General features: G+C 38.2%; 2 protein-coding genes across 2 annotated transcripts; one reads left to right on the top strand and one right to left on the bottom strand.

Moving 5' to 3' along the window:
* LOC101211914 (protein MOS2) lies at positions 1-3,265 on the top strand. The gene is made up of 3 exons (XM_004144415.3): positions 1-1,565; positions 2,381-2,584; positions 3,016-3,265. Exon 1 carries the CDS (start codon positions 6-8, stop codon positions 1,506-1,508), a length of 1,503 nt encoding a protein of 500 aa, XP_004144463.3. The 5' UTR covers positions 1-5; the 3' UTR covers positions 1,509-1,565; positions 2,381-2,584; positions 3,016-3,265.
* A 57-nt stretch (positions 3,266-3,322) lies between these two features.
* On the bottom strand, positions 3,323-9,097 carry LOC101217041 (beta-amylase 1, chloroplastic). Its single transcript, XM_004144352.3, has 4 exons — positions 8,406-9,097; positions 4,559-4,769; positions 4,352-4,468; positions 3,323-4,254 (listed from the first exon to the last, which is right to left on the bottom strand). The coding sequence occupies exons 1-4, from the start codon at positions 8,924-8,926 to the stop codon at positions 3,463-3,465; spliced, it is 1,641 nt and encodes a 546-aa protein (XP_004144400.1). The 5' UTR covers positions 8,927-9,097; the 3' UTR covers positions 3,323-3,462.
* Positions 9,098-10,816: the final 1,719 nt, after the last annotated feature.

Raw genomic sequence — 10,816 nt, 5'->3', positions numbered from 1 at the left:
TTCTAATGGAATCGGAACAACATTTCCACAAATCCACGGCCACCTCCAAGCCAAGCTCTAGGGTTTCAACCATGAAGCTATCCTTCTCTCTTCCTTCAAAATCCTCTTCTTCTTCTTCCAAGCCAAATCTCGTCAAACCTTCAAAGGAATTTGACGACAAAACCCTTGATCATGGACCTTTAAACGATTCCAAACAGTATGTCAACGAGTTTGACGCTTCAAAACCCCTGTCCGAAACCACTGGCAAGTCCAGAAATTTGGTTATTCCCTCCCTTCAGAACGAATGGAGGCCGCTGAAAAGAATGAAGAATCTCGAAGTTCCTCTTGATCAATCTGATGAGTCTCATCTCAAGTTCGAGTCCGCCTCTGGATTAGATCCGCTCGATGATTCGAAGATGTCGTATGGTCTTAATGTGAGGCAGTCCGTTGATGGTATGAAGATTTCCGATGAGTCTAAATCTGGGGAAGAACCGCCGCGGCCTGCTCCTTTGGAGGTTATTATGTTGGAGAAATTTAAAGCGGATCTCGAGAGGCTACCTGAGGACAGAGGGTTCGAGGATTTTGAGGAGGTTCCTGTGGAAAGCTTTGCTGCTGCTTTGATGAATGGGTATGGATGGCGTCAGGGTAAGGGAATTGGGAGGAATGCTAAAGAGGATGTTAAAGTTAGGGAATACAGTAGAAGAACTGATAAGCAAGGGCTAGGATTTGTCAGTGATGTTCCTGTTGGCATTTCAAAGAAGGAGGAAGAGAAAGATGGAGGTAGAGAGCGTGAGAGAAAAAGGGATGAAGGTAGAGTGAAGGAAAACAGGGATCGAGAAAGTGATGGATTAGCTTCTATTGGCAAACATGTCAGGATTGTTCGCGGTAGAGATGCTGGTTTGAAAGGTAGAGTTTTGGAGAAACTGGATTCCGATTGGCTTGTTCTTAAGCTTTCTAAAAGAGATGAACATGTCAAATTGAAAGTTCGTGCAACCGATATAGCTGAATTGGGTTCTAAAGAAGAGGAAAAATTCTTGAAGAAACTGGAGGAATTGAAAGTTAAGAATGAAAACACAGGCCAGAAACGGAGAAGAGAAGTCGAGCAAGTAGTGGAGAAGCGTGAAAATGGTTCAAGGGATAAAGAGAAGAGGACCGGTAGATTGTCTTGGCTCACTAGTCATATTCGTGTTAGAATCATCAGTAAAGAATTTAAGGGAGGGAAGTTTTATTTGAAAAAGGGAGAGATAGTAGACGTAGTTGGACCCTCTATTTGTGATATATCCATTGATGGGAGTAGAGAGCTTGTTCAAGGGGTCTCTCAAGAGCTTCTTGAGACTGCACTTCCCAGACGTGGGGGGCCTGTTCTTGTTCTTTATGGTAAGCACAAAGGAGTTTATGGGAGTTTAGTTGAGAGGGATCTTGACAAAGAGACGGGGGTAGTTCGGGATGCGGATAGCCACGAATTACTTAATGTGCGTTTAGAACAGATTGCTGAATATATCGGTGACCCAAGTTACTTGGGATATTGATTCTTTGTACCCAAGATGGTGATGGACCTGTTTTAGTGGTTACTCTGTTTTTATCAGGTACTTCTGGTGCTGATAGTACTTCTTATGCTTGCTTAATTGGTCAATCTGCTACTTTGTTTAACATGTTAGATTGTTTCCCGGTATTTATTTTTTGATGTTTGTTTTCCCAATGCTGTGAGATGAGGATTTAATGGAGGAGCACACCTTAATATTGCTGTTGTTCTTTTTCTTTTTTCCCGGTCTGACATTTATGCATTAACTAAATCAAAGGGAAATTGCTGGTGTTGGGGCTAAATAAATGAGCAAAAGCGAAAATGATCTACATTGCAAAACTTTTGTTGGCAACCTAATATTACGTGTGCTCTCGAATATTGAAATAAGTCTTAGCTCTTAGCCTACATTTCCCACATGTTATATGAGTGATGTACTACATATTCATTTTCTTATCTGTATGTCAGAACTCAAGGGACATAGTTGTACAACCTATATAGCAATTTTGCTCTAGCAAGGTTGAGCTGTTATCATTCTTTCTGTTTTCCTTCATAAAAATATATGTAAAATAAAATATATCTTGTCATTTTTTCTGTTGGTTGTTATATTTCTATGAAGATGTTTGTTCGAAGATGTTAATTCAGGAGGGAGAATTGAAATTTTAGGACCCAAAGTAAAAACAGGGGTTAATTTCTGACTCCAAAACTATATTTCGACTTTTAGTTATCGTAGAACTTTCAGCCTATCCGTAGCTGCGAACTAACCATTAGTTTAGTCCATTTTGTCACTATTAGCTGTTGGGATTAGAATTTTGTTTTTGTTGGATTAGGTGATACCGGTGTTCCAACTTTCTCATTGATGATATCTTGTGTATCTTTCAGAGTTTCGATAAAAGCCATTCCGTGACATGTGACTATATGTGAACAAGTTTCTTAACACAATTGAGACGTTCATGTGCTAATGTGCATACAAGTCGTCTTAGAATGCTCAGAGCATGAAGGGGAACGCAGAAAGCTCCTGCACCTGCAAAGTGGAGTGGTGATAATCATTCTTTCTTACACTCGGGATGCTTCTCTAATCTTTTGGTAATTTTCACTTCATTTGTTCAATTTTCCCGTCGAAGAATAGTCTGATTGTGTTGGTGATAATTAATTGTGGGGATATGCCAGGGTTGAATCTTTCGGATTAAAATTTAATCCCCCACACATGCCTCATTATCGCCCAATATTTTGAAATGTAATGGAGGATGGAGGCATAAAAACTGCAAGCTCTATCTTCCTTTCCTGTGATATTCACAACATTTACTATAATTATGTACTAGGTTTATTGGGTGTTATTTTCTGTGTTCTTGTTTTATGTGAATTTACGGATCAAGAAATAGCAATGTGAAAGTGGCTTAACTCTTGAATGGTTTTGCGTTGAATGCATGTATATTCCACTCTTTCGTTGAAATTGAAATAAAAAATGAATCTTCTTTTTTTATTAATGTCTGTTCTTTTGGCTAATATATTTCCAGATTCAAAATCTTCACCAACGGCATCTCGAATGTCAAAGAATGCCTGAGCACGGTTGGATGAGTCGTACATCACATACTCAAGAGATGGTTGAGTCCAATGCGTAGTTTTGTTAGAACCATCTTTCATGCCCAATGGTGTTGCCTTTATTTGGATTTGTACACATGAACGATTCTTTGAATACTAAATGGGCTTTTCTTCATACTACCATAGTATTTTATGCTATCAAAAGAGGTTATGTTTCCTGCCCGCCATCTTATACCAAAGAATTTCTTTACTTATTTTTGGGTAATATTGTTGGCCATTACATAAGCTCCTTAATTTAGGTGTGTATACGGGTAGTTGCTACATAATTTATATATTCTCGACTGATCAGTAGTTCATTCAATATTACATACCAAAGCATACTACATGGAGGAACCATTGAATGATTCACGCAAACATTAACTTCAGTGACATAGAAGAGTCAATCTTGAAGCAGTAATATCCGATGAGAGACCTCTGTTATTTCCAGGATCTAGTTTGGCTCGAAAAAGCTTGGAGGTATCAGACATCTGCCTCACAAAACGTGTAAATCGAACCCAATTACTATACTCAAACATGTTCTTGTCCATCCTCACAAAATTGAAAGAAAACGAGGGCTTCTCCAACCCATCTGTATAAACCCTTGACATCTTTACAACCTGTTGAAACGAGTCGTCATCCAACCTCGATGCAGAGTTTTCACCTTCCAAAGGTACACCGCACACCCGAGCAGCCATCAGCAGCTGCCGAAGAAACCCTTCTGGGCTACTAACAGGGTTCATCTGCTTTTCAACTGCATCTTTCATTTCGAAGCATGAACAACAAATAGTGAACTTATACCTACCGAACATGCGAACAATTGGGAGATAACCATCACGGATCGAAGTATTGTAGTATCCAGCTGTCAACTCTGATGGGTGAGATTTTGTTCCGTAATGCCAATGAATCCCACCTAGTTTGGCTGACAAATTGACTTCACTACCTCTGAAAATGGTTTCAGCTTCCTTGCATAGTCTCTCCCCATGTAGACGAAGCATTTCTGAGTACCATTTGAGAAAAAATTCACCGTAAGGAGTATTCCAAGAACCATCATCACCTTTAAAAAATTCTGTTTGTTCGGGATTGTTCATCAAATTACTAGCACCAATTGGACCTCCATTTCCCCATTCACGCATCCCAACATTTTGAGCACAAGCATTCAGGGAGGCAAGCATATACTGAAACACACCATTAAGAATAGAAATCAAAATAAGTCTTAGAAAATGCAACTACAATCAAAGGAAAGTGTGAAGAAGCTCCCTATTATTCTTCTACCTTATCGTAACACTGAAACTCTCCGAGCTCACGCGAGCGCCATGCCCATGCTAGCTTCTGGGAAGGGGATGACGGATATCTTAGTTCACCAGCTGGACCCATTCCAACTTGAATCCCCTGTAATATTAACCATCAAAAAATGAATGTAAGTGACAAATTCAGAAGACAGAGTTTGAAATTTGACGTAGTGTATAAAGCAGTATTTACCGTTATAATGGCTCCGAGATAAGGTCTAAAAGTGTCTCTAAAATTTCTCATAAAATCTGCATATGCTTGGATAGGCGATCGTCCACGCAAAACGGGAAGAGTGTCACATCCAAGAGTAATATATTCCGAATTTCTCCTTCCAAATCTGTCAGAATATGCTAAATCGGGATCTTTATTAATCTCTTCAAGTACCCATTTAGGAAGGGGAATCCTTAATGTTTTATTGGGGAAACAAAGGGGAAATAAAGGAGACTTCAGATTCAATGGCAGATAAACCATTATCTTAGAATAACGAAATTTAAAGTAGTTCACTTTTCCAGCAAGACAACTCTTATTTCACATGAGCATGTTTTCATTTCAAACAAGAAACTAAATCTATCAGTTCCCAATTTTATTAGTTGACAAACGTGAGTAACAAATGGAATGTACAAACAAAAGGAGGCAAAGCCTCAGGAAAGTGAATACAAAAGGCCCTTCAATTGGCTTTAGTCATAAGAGTATGACAATACTAATAACAAAAATATAATATTAAACAGCACAGCAGAAATTGACAGCAATATCTAGGAAACAAGCAAGGGAAAGGAAAAGTTCTGGATAAGAAGAAAACTTCGATTGAGTTATGATATTGTATGATTGACAGATATTGAAAAGCTCTGAATATCAGTATGTACAACCGCTAATGGGTGCTGAGTCATGGATGGGAATTAAAGCAAGTTAGGAGCCATGCGATGAATGGGCTGAAGGACTATAAAGCAATCAGCAATCAGCCATGTAATGAATTGTCTGACTTCATCCTTTTTTGATCGTGTTACCTTACAGAATGCATATCTTAGTGTTATTTTATGATTTGTCAATATGATTGAAAATGACCTTTTACCTTTGAAAATCTCTCTTTTAAAAGGACCGTCGTCTTCTTTGGTTCTTGTCTTGAGGGATGAGGACCAAAGGGTTCACATTTTGCATTATTTGAAGAGACACCTTTTAGCTGATTTGAATCTTTTTTAAAAAAAGGTATAACAGAGAATTCAGGAATGGCTGAAGAAAAAACCAAAACCTTAAAACTTCCAAAAAGAAGCTTACAAAAGAAACATACAACTACCAAAATTATTAAGTAGGAAAGGAACCACCAAGTAGGGATATGTGGATTTAAATTTCCAACTTTAATAGGAGTATATATCAATTACCATTGAGTATGCTCACTATGGTTCAATACTGAATATATGTGGCTTTATACCTCTTCCCCTCAACCTCACAATGGCATTACAATCCAAATAAAGACCTCACAGTGGTCGATAATTACCTCTAGTACACAATCGAAGCATGGGATAAATTACCCCACAACTACCTTAGAGCCCGAATGAAGACGACCTCTTATTATGTTGATTTTTGTAGAACATCCTTCCCATAGTGGCAAGAAAATACTATGCCTCTAATTTCTCCTTTACTGGTTGGTCCCTTTGGTGTGAACAGAATGAGGGATTTTAAACGTTAATAACTCAACCTTTGAGAGCTTTAGAGATTTTATTATTCTTAATGCTTTGTATTGGCGTAAATGTTCACAACCTTTAGAAGATCAGAATCTTTCTACATTAAAATTTTCTTATCCTCCCCTTCCTTGGGTTTTATCTTTGGGATGTGCCTTACCCCTTTTTTATCCTCCCCTATTGAGTGTCCAATTGTATACACTGGCGAAAAAGGTAAGGTACATCCCGAAAAAGGTAAAACAAATCCATTCCCTTGATCCTCGGGGGACCATAAACTCCAGTGACCCAGAACTCTTCGCCCTCACTGTCTAAGAAGGAAATAGACATGGAGAACCTACCTCTAACCCTCATTAAGAAAGTCCTTGTACTCCACAAAATCAAAATTCCACCTGATAACCCTTCTGCATCGAGGAACTCCCACTCAACCCTTCTTCTCTTCCAAATGCTGGCAATTCTCCTACTGCAGAACTGACTTCTTTTGGTTTCCATTAAATGACAATGTCCGGAGCTTCCTGTCTAAGAAAATCCTTAACCAACCTCCTTTTAACTTGACCATGCAGGCCCCTGAGATTCCAAGAGACAACTTTTAACATTTTGACAAAGATGGCCCTACCTCCTTAGAGACTTTCTTGCTCCCATAATTAACTGAGCTATCCAACTTCCTTAATTCCATACACAGCTAGTCATTACCCTCCTTCCACTTTCTCTTATCCCCTCCTCCTTTTATCTCTGAACCCTTGTCCCCCTTACGGTCTTACCATTTATACCTTCCTTGACCTCCACTTTGTTAATTCCATTTCCAACCAAAGCCAATGTCGCCCAACCAGTAGCCTCTTTAACCTCGCAGAGCAAGGATCCCTGATTACCAAAAGGAAATTGCCAACCTAAAGAATCCCAACAGAGTCAACGTTGGGAAGAGCCACCCCTTCAGCCCCTCTCCCATCAACCACAGCATGGAACAACGAATTAAACACCGGCCACCTCTACCCCATTAAATACACAGGCGAAAAATTAAGGCACATCCCAAAGATAAAATTTTCTTATCCTCCCTTATCCCGAGTATCTAGGCCAAACTTAAGCGCACTTCAACTAATGTCAGGAGACAACCCACCCAACCCTACAACTTTTCGGTGTCAAGGACACTCATAGAAAATTAATTCCTAAATAGGTGACCACCATGAATTGAACCCATGACCTCTTAGTTATTGAGACTATGTCTCCTTTTTGGCAGACACCTATTGAGAAGGGTTAAATCACACTACCTCCCAAATCACCTCCTTTGATTTCCCAACCTCAACTCCAAATATCATGTTGTTTCACTCAACTATATTGCAAGCCCCACTAACACAAAACAACCTCCGCCAACAATTCCAAAGGTAGCTTGTAAACTGGAAATCCCACAACAAATGATTTATTAGATCCAGCCAATGCCTTCAACACAGAACACACTATTGAGGGAGGAAGATGAAGAAAGAGTGTTATAAAACACCTTTCAAGGTATTAAATCTCCCAAATAAGACTAGCCACAAAATAACCTTAACCTTTTTTGGAATTGCCATAAAACGAAAAAAAACTGAAGCCTCAGCAATGGTCATCGAAGCAGGAGAAGATAGAATGTGAAAATAGGCGTAGCAAGAGAGCCCCTAGAAGGTGGGCCACCAACGTACGGAAATGGATTACAAGTGATTGCTACCATATTCAATCCTTCTTACTCTACTTCTTCAACTGTAACTCATGCCATAGATAAGGATTTACCGCCAATCTAGGTAAAATGTCTTGAAAATACAAGCAGGGGGAAACTGCACGAGAAGCTCAACGTGGAAAAGAAGGGAGATGGAGGAAGATGGAGGTCTAAGATTTGATGCAAGGAGTTAGGAGAGTGAGTTATTTCCCACTTCTTACTTCGCTCAATGCTGAATTTTAAAATATGTACGAATACCTGTGTATGTCAGTTTTTTGTTTCTCTTTTTTCTTCTTTAACTCGCCATTAAATATTGAAGGGCTACAGCACTTCAATCAATTTAACACTGAATTATACTCCAAATCTCTAAGCTCCCAAAAACTTCTGCTCTAAAGTTGTAATTTAACTCTATTCAATCGAATGCAGCTACCACGAAGACAGTTCTTACATAAAACCATATATCTACAGATTTTTGTTCTTTGTTTACTTATATTTTACAGACCAACTTGTGCACCGTCCCCCTATATAGAACCCTCCCTCGCCCAACCCAGAGGCTATCCAGAAAGTAAGAAATGGGGGAAATATTAATTTTCAAGAATGGAAATACATGCTTATGGTGATGCAACTCGGAATTAACTAGCCAAAAGATAACATTAAGAACAGAGAAATTAAACCGACTAACCAGTGAGGATCATCGGGCCCCAAGCCATGTTGATTGAATGTAAACACAGCCCGAACTTTGAGGCCAAACCGACGAGCCATAGCCACAATTTCCAAATACCCTTTCCAATTATAATTACAAGGAACATCCGTCTCCACCAAACCCCACCAAAGTTCAATGACAACCCCTTCAACTCCAGCAGCCGCAAGTGCCCTGAAGGACTGCGACATTGCCTTCTTCCTACGGAGTTGGCCATCAGGAGAGACAGCATCGAGAGGAAGTGTAACGAAGACAGCAGAGCCAGTTTTTCGACGTTCCAGAGATAAGCCATGATGGAGAAGCTCGTACTGAATATCGCCGTTGTCGGGAGCACCAAAGAAACCAGCGGCGGCGGAGAAGATGGAGGAATTGAGACGGGAAGAGATGGAAAAGGTTCGAGGAGAAATGGAGGGAAATGGAGAGAAGGAAGAAGGGTCAGTTCTGGAGGAGGAGAAAGAAGCAGAAGGGGAGAAGGTTGAAGGAGAAGGAGAAGGGATGGCCATGGAAGATTAAGGGAAGAAGAAATGGAAATTGAGATTAGGGTTCGGAATGGTTGTGGTTTAGAGAAGAGGGAAAGAGTGGAGGAAGAGAATCCATATGGGAAAGAAAGGACAGTCACCACACTAAGCAACCTCTCCTCTCCTCTCCTCTCCTCAACTCTTTCTTTTTCTTTTCTTTTCTTTTCTTTTCTTTTTTTCATTTTAACATAATTAAGTGGGCCGACGGATCCAACTCTCTCCTTTCCTTACCAATTACTCTCAACTTTCTAATCAATTCTAACTTCAAGTTATAAACTCTCTCTTTTCTCTTCAAATTTATATATGCTACATTTCTAAGGTTATAAATCAAAAACAAAATTGTTATGATAGCAGTTTAAAAAAAACAAATGATTAATCAATACGAGCTTAAATTGTGTGTTAAACTAAATAGACATTGAATTGAATGTTAATTAAATTTAACATTTTTAGAACAAAAGCATGTTGTTTTAGTTTTAAAAGAAGCTGGTGTAGAATAACAATGTAAGGAGATGAATTTGAAGTTAAACCCAATGCTAATTTAGTAGCCAAAACTAAGTTAAGTTGCTTTCTAAGATGGCAATTATGACTTGATGCTTCTTGAGCAAATTAAAATTAAAGGGAAGAAGAGGCAATGTTATTTACACATTGTTCTCTTTCCCATATTACCTCAATCAAGATAGGCTAGGAACTTTTTTTTAAGTGATTTAACTGATCAATAAAAAACTTGTAGTATCTGATAATGATATTTGGCAGTCCACTATTCTTAAAAAAACTACACACAGTCTCAATTTTAATATCTTACCTCGTAACATTGCCAATAATGTTGAAAATTGTGCCATCACTAGTATAAATGAAAACTTTGAACAATACTTTGTGACTCTCATGGTATGTAGGCAAGTGGAAATCTAGCATAGTCAAAAAGAAACTTTTTATAGCCTAAAAAACGTATTATCAGCTATGAATAGGTTTATCGGATAGAACGAATGATCCTCTAACTTTATTGCCAAAGAATACCACCATTAAAAGATGTTTAGCCTTATGGTTAATAAGCTAAACAATATTTATCATCCGATTAGGATTATATTAGCCTTATGGTTAATAAGCTAAACAATATTAGCCTTATGGTTAATTGCTTGTTGGCTATTCAATTCAATTGAGAATGAAGGAAACTGGATGTTAAAAATATTTTTCTTTATTATTGAGAAATTACCGAAAGAGTTTTACGTAAAAATTAATGACAAGGTTTTTTTCGATTGGGAATGAATTGGGGGAGTAAGGTTACAAATAAATGTGAATGAGGAAATTGTTCCGACAAATTCCCAATAATTCTCAAAAAGTTACTAAATTATGTTTGTAATTAAAGCATGGAAGGTCCACCCCCACTAAGGCACTAACATCTCCCAGAACCACATTCTCTTTTTTCTATTTCTATTTCTTTCTCTCTCCCTCCTCCCTCCCCTTCTTTCATTTTTAGTTCTATCTCAAAATCAATTTACAAGTTTGAAGTCCCTATTTTAATATTCTCTAAAATCCTAATTGCAGCTTTTGTAATAAAATAAAAAAGAAACATGGTTCATGTTTAATTAAAGTTAATCTCAACAATAATTGATTATATACTATTTTAGCTGTATATGGTAGTTGAATTAAAATATTTATTTTGTTGGTGTGTGTGTGAGTGTGGCTGTAGGAGTAGGGGAAGTGGCACTTACATTAAAATGAGAATATATAACTTTGGTGGATGAGATTATATTGAAGAGAAGATCCCATCTTTTCAATATAGGAAGTAGGAAGGTCCATGTCTTGTGCACAATTACGGCAATAAATTATAAATATTCCTTTGCAATTATTTATTATAATTTAGTTCTTTTAAAACCC

This window comes from Cucumis sativus, chromosome 3 (genome assembly GCF_000004075.3).
Source record: "Cucumis sativus cultivar 9930 chromosome 3, Cucumber_9930_V3, whole genome shotgun sequence".
Lineage (NCBI taxonomy): Eukaryota > Viridiplantae > Streptophyta > Magnoliopsida > Cucurbitales > Cucurbitaceae > Cucumis > Cucumis sativus.
Note: the sequence above shows the minus strand (reverse complement) of the source record. Positions and strands in the feature narration are given on the sequence as shown.

Coding starts and splice junctions, on each gene's coding strand:
- LOC101211914 (XM_004144415.3), top strand. CDS start 6: ATGGAATCGGAACAACATTTCCACAAATCCACGGCCACCTCCAAGCCA.
- LOC101217041 (XM_004144352.3), bottom strand. CDS start 8,926: ATGGCCATCCCTTCTCCTTCTCCTTCAACCTTCTCCCCTTCTGCTTCT. Junction 4,469..4,558: donor ATCTCGGAGCCATTATAACG/GTAAATACTGCT, acceptor TTAATATTACAG/GGGATTCAAGTTGGAATGGG. Junction 4,255..4,351: donor AGTTTCAGTGTTACGATAAG/GTAGAAGAATAA, acceptor GGTGTGTTTCAG/TATATGCTTGCCTCCCTGAA.